At 38.7% G+C, this 5,206-nt stretch overlaps 3 protein-coding genes across 6 annotated transcripts in view; 2 read left to right on the forward strand and 1 right to left on the reverse strand.

The window, feature by feature from the left end:
* The window catches only part of LOC122577441, a 266,783-nt gene that overhangs the window by 239,890 nt on the left and 21,687 nt on the right, over positions 1–5,206 (reverse strand). The gene's annotated exons all lie outside the window — the stretch shown is intronic.
* Positions 1–5,206, forward strand: part of LOC122577433 — a gene marked incomplete at its 5' end in the record, with an annotated part of 702,209 nt that overhangs the window by 149,383 nt on the left and 547,620 nt on the right.
* Positions 1,361–5,206, forward strand: part of LOC122577454 — a 4,823-nt gene continuing 977 nt past the window's right edge. The window contains exon 1 of the mRNA XM_043748784.1: positions 1,361–5,204. Coding sequence (XP_043604719.1) covers positions 1,941–5,204 — 3,264 coding nt within the window. The 5' untranslated portion in view covers positions 1,361–1,940. The remainder of the gene's footprint in view (positions 5,205–5,206) is intronic.

Below are 5,206 nucleotides of genomic sequence, written 5' to 3' on the forward strand. Positions count from 1 at the left end.
ATATATATATATATTTAAGAAAATATGGCGACCGCTCTAGAATCATTAGACGAAGATGTGGTCTTGACATTATCAGAGAAACTTAAAGCATGGGACGCAAATTTTCGTGCAATGAATACAAAACTTCATGAATTACAAGACGAAATGCGTTCAATAAAGACAAAGCAAGAACCCGCGACACCTACACCATCTACGATAAATCAGGGAGAGACAATACCGACACAAGGTAATTCCCAATCAATTAAATTAAAAGACGCGATTGAATCAGTACCCGTATTTGACGGTCATCGACCGTCAGTATTTCAATTTTTAAGAGCGTGCGAGCGTGCACGAAATATGATACCTAAACATCAAGAGCCCCAGTTAGTAAAATTATTAATGAATAAACTTCGCGGACACGCGTTCCTTGCTGTGGAAGACTCCGAGCTGGTAAATTTAAACGATTTTGGAAATAAATTAAAAGATATGTTCGGGCCGGGAAAAACGGTTAATGAATATAAGGGCGAATTAGCAACGGTTTTCCAACGACCAGGGGAAGATATATTGGATTATATGGACCGTGTTAGAAATCTTAGGTTAGCTATAATAGACGGTGAAAGGTGCGAATACGACACCATATCGCAAGACATCTTAGATACTATAAATTGGGATACAAGGGAGGCTTTCGTAAGGGGACTTCCGAACGAGGTAAATTTGCGAGTAAGAATAGCAGGATACAGTTCCCTAGAAGATGCGTATCGCCAAGCAGTCCGAGCGACGCACGAGTTAAAACGAATAAACGACAGAATGCGATATAATCGAACGATACCTCCGAATAATTTTAATCGAAACAACGTTCGTCCCCCGAGTAATAATAGCAACATCGGAAACAACCGACCGCCTCGAAGATTTGTACCCCCTTCACAAAAACAACCAAATGTTCCGAGACAAAATACGATAACATGCAACTACTGCAAAAAACCCGGACATTTAATAAGAGATTGTTACAAGTTTAAAGCGAGAGTAGATGCGGGGATAATTGTACCTTATGCATCTGGACAGTCGGGAAACCGAGCCCGTCCTTCGGGAGAACAGGGCGAGCCTCGAAGGAACGACGTTCTGAACCGCCCGAGAATACAAGCAGCAACGAAAAAACCAACACTTACAGTGAAAAACAGAGCGAATACAATGTCCCCTACAACACCAAAGGAACAACCATTAAACATGGTGGAAAAACCATCCTGCAGCTATGCGAAGACACAAACAGAGGAACAAAAATTTCAGAGCCAAAAGGAAAAGAAAATACGAGAAGAATCGACCAAAGAAAATCACCAAGAGTCGGACTCAGATTCGGACGACGACCTCTCCAAATTATTTCAATAAAGTTAAATGATTCTACGAGTACTCCTACTGCGCGAATAGTCTCCCCAGATCTTAAAACTAAAACAAGTTTATTATTAGATTCCGGATCGGAAATTAATATTATCAAGAAACCTGCTTTACCCGAGTCAGCAATCATCAACGAACAAGAAGCAATTGAAATTCGAGGGATTACGGCAACAAGCCTGGTCTCCCTAGGGCAGACAATAATACAGGTTGCGGGCCACCCAGTTATTTTCCATGTAGTTGATGATTCGTTGCTAATCGATCAAGACGGAATCTTAGGATCCGAATTTTTTGCAGGGTGCAAGGCTCGTTTGGACTACGAGCGAAAATACATCAAATGGGGAAATATTTATATCCCCTTCGATACAAAAGAAAAATTAATCGTGCCGAAACGAAGTTCGATAATATGCTCAATTAATATTGCAAACCCGGAAATAAAAGAGGGATTTATTCCAAAAATCGAGCCAATCAAGGGAGTCTATTTTGGTAACGCAGTGGTGAGAAACCATAAGGGACGGGGTTATATAAAAATAATAAATACCACTACGAGAGATTATGAATTTACAACACCCACCATGGTAATTAAAGAGTTTGAAAATTTCACCTCGTCCCCCAACATGACGTGTAATGCGATCACAAAATCAAAGGAGACCAGATTTGATAAAATAATTGAATTATTACGGCTAGAGCACTTAAACGAAGAAGAGAGAAAAACCGTCGAGGAATTAATTCGAAGGAATCAAGATAGATTTCACCTTCCAGGCGAGACACTAGAAGGAACCGAGATCCTAGAACATCGAATAATTACAACGGATGATATACCTATCAATGTTAAACAGTATCGTTACCCACCCGCGCATCGAGAAGAAATAACTCGTCAAATTCAAGAATTATTGGAGACTGATGTCGTAATGCCATCGACATCCCCGTATAATTCTCCGTTATGGATAGTACCAAAGAAACCAGACTCTCAAGGAAATAAACGTTGGAGACTAGTTATCGATTATAGAAAACTTAACGATAAAACAATCGGCGATGCTTATCCCCTCCCCAACATCACGGAAATATTGGATCAATTAGGAAGTGCAAAATATTTCTCCACATTTGACTTGGCATCAGGCTTCCATCAGATCCGAATGGCACGAGAGGATGCTCACAAAACTGCTTTCTCAACACCGTATGGACATTTTCAATTCAAACGAATGCCTTTTGGATTAAAAAATGCCCCAGCAACATTTCAACGATTGATGAACTCAGTGTTATCAGGACTACAGGGAGTAGAACTATTCGTCTATCTGGACGACATAGTGATTTACTCAACATCTCTTCAAGAACATGAATGTAAATTTAACAAATTAATGGAAAGATTAAGACAAGCCAAATTACGATTACAGCCAGATAAATGTGAGCTTTTACGACATGAAGTAAGTTATTTGGGACACATAATTAGTGAAGATGGGGTAAAACCAGACCCAAAGAAAATTGAAGCAGTGTCAAAATTTCCACGACCCAAGAAAGCGAGAAATATCAAACAATTTTTAGGACTAGCAGGATATTACAGAAGATTTATACCTAATTTTTCCAAAATTGCAAAACCACTAACTCAATTATTAAAAAAGGACGTCATATTTAAGTGGTCAGAAAATCAAGAAATTGCATTCAACAATTTAAAAACAGCGTTAACAACAAAACCTATCTTACAATATCCAGACTTTTCTAAACCTTTCAACCTCTCGACAGACGCATCAGGATACGCAGTAGGTGGCGTATTAAGTCAAGGGCCGATTGGAAAAGACCTGCCGATCGCGTATGCCTCTAGATTATTAAACCCAGCGGAACAAAATTATTCTACCATAGAAAAGGAATGTCTGGCAATCGTTTACTGCGCAATGCATTTTAGACCATACTTGTATGGTAGGAAATTTACTATAGTAACCGATCACAAACCATTAGTTTGGATGAACTCCATCAAAGATCCTACGTCGAGAATTTGGAAATGGAAACTAAAATTATCAGACTTCGAATTCGATATCCAACACAAGCAAGGCAGAGCGAATGCGAATGCTGATGCATTGTCTAGAAACCCCCCAGAGGTTTGCCTACCAATTAGGAAAAGAGAGGAAGATTCACCATCTCATCATCCTATTCCAAAGAGATTCGAATTAGACACATCAACTGAAGACTCTCCCATATTCGAAGCCAAACCACGCAGTTTACCTCTTCCGTTCTATGATCCAAGGAAGAAAAGGAAAACTATTGCTAGAAAGCATTTCACCATAGAAGAAACCCCCGTGAAATATTTCGACCAAGCGGCCGATGATACCGACGAAGCATCTATTCAAGGAACAAGTAATGTCGAAATGACAAGAGAAGAAGAGATCTCCTCGCCACACTCCGAGTCGCCACAACGACTAGAAGAGAAAGTTAAACCTACAATAACTGCAGAATTAAAGATCTCCGAAACGAGAGATTCAATAGTAAAAATAAATGATCATAAGGTAATTTTTATTGACATAAAAGGGAACCCAGTAGACAGGGGAGCTTTAGAAATAAAGGAAGCAGGGAAACTACCAAATTATGAAGATTTAATGTTGGAAAGAGCAAGACTGCATCGAGATTTAGGAAAACTAATAATATCTTTACCCGTAAAAGAAAATCGAAACATCCCAATAACAACAGAAAATTTATTAAATTCACTAAGTTCCTTGCTGGATGTGGTAAACGAGAAGCAATTAAAATCCTTCGGCATCAGTAAGGGAAACCTAGAAGAATTACCATGGCGATACATAATCAGGAAATTGAAAGAAGTATTTTTAACAAACACCATACACATCACCATCTGTACCGGAGAAGTAACCATTCCACGAGTGGAAAACCGAAACAAAATAATACAAGAAAAACACGAATCATCGGTAGCAGGACATAAAGGAGTAACTAAAACTTACCAGAGAATACGACAACATTATTACTGGGAAAACATGAAGAAAGAAATCCAAGAATATGTAAGAGCCTGTAAAGAATGTCAACTGAAAAAGTTAACTAGAATTAAAACGAAGCAACCAATGGTACTTACTGATACACCGGGCAGAGCATTTGATAAAATCAGTATGGATATTGTCGGCCCATTACCAAAGACACAAAGGGAAAACGAATATATATTGACAATTCAAGATTTATTAACGAAGTACTCTCTCGGGATTCCGATTAAGGGAACCTCTTCGGCCGAAATAGCAGACGTTTTTATTAAGCAATTCATTTGTCGATTCGGGTCACCAAGAGCAATCTTGACCGATCAAGGGGCGAATTTTACATCTTCGCTAATAAAAAAGGTAGCTAAGAAATTTCGAATAAAAAGATACACCACTACAGCATATCACCCACAAAGCAATGGCTCTATAGAAAGGTCACACCACGTATTGAAAGAATATCTCAAGTTATATATTGAAAATTCCAGAAATTGGGACGAATGGGTGGAACTAGCCATGTTTTCTTATAATACCTCTGTACACGAAGGAACAAAATTCTCCCCACACGAGCTGGTCTTTGGGCACTTAGCCAGAGAACCAACCGGTGAAATGATGATTGAAGAAAACATAGAACTAACATACGCAGAATACCTCAGAGACCTGTTCGATAAAATCAACACTATACAACAAATGGCGAGAGAAAATTTGATGAAATCCAAATTAAAATCAAAAGAATACTACGATAGACGAATCAACCCGCAAAATTTCAAAACAGGAGATCTAGTATATTTACTAAAAGAACCTAACAAAGGGAAGCTCTCCGATCAATATTCAGGTCCGCATAAAGTATTAGGAATTTTGCAAAATCAAAACGT

Source organism: Bombus pyrosoma, unplaced genomic scaffold (assembly GCF_014825855.1).
Source record: "Bombus pyrosoma isolate SC7728 unplaced genomic scaffold, ASM1482585v1 HiC_scaffold_4710, whole genome shotgun sequence".
Taxonomy (NCBI): domain Eukaryota; kingdom Metazoa; phylum Arthropoda; class Insecta; order Hymenoptera; family Apidae; genus Bombus; species Bombus pyrosoma.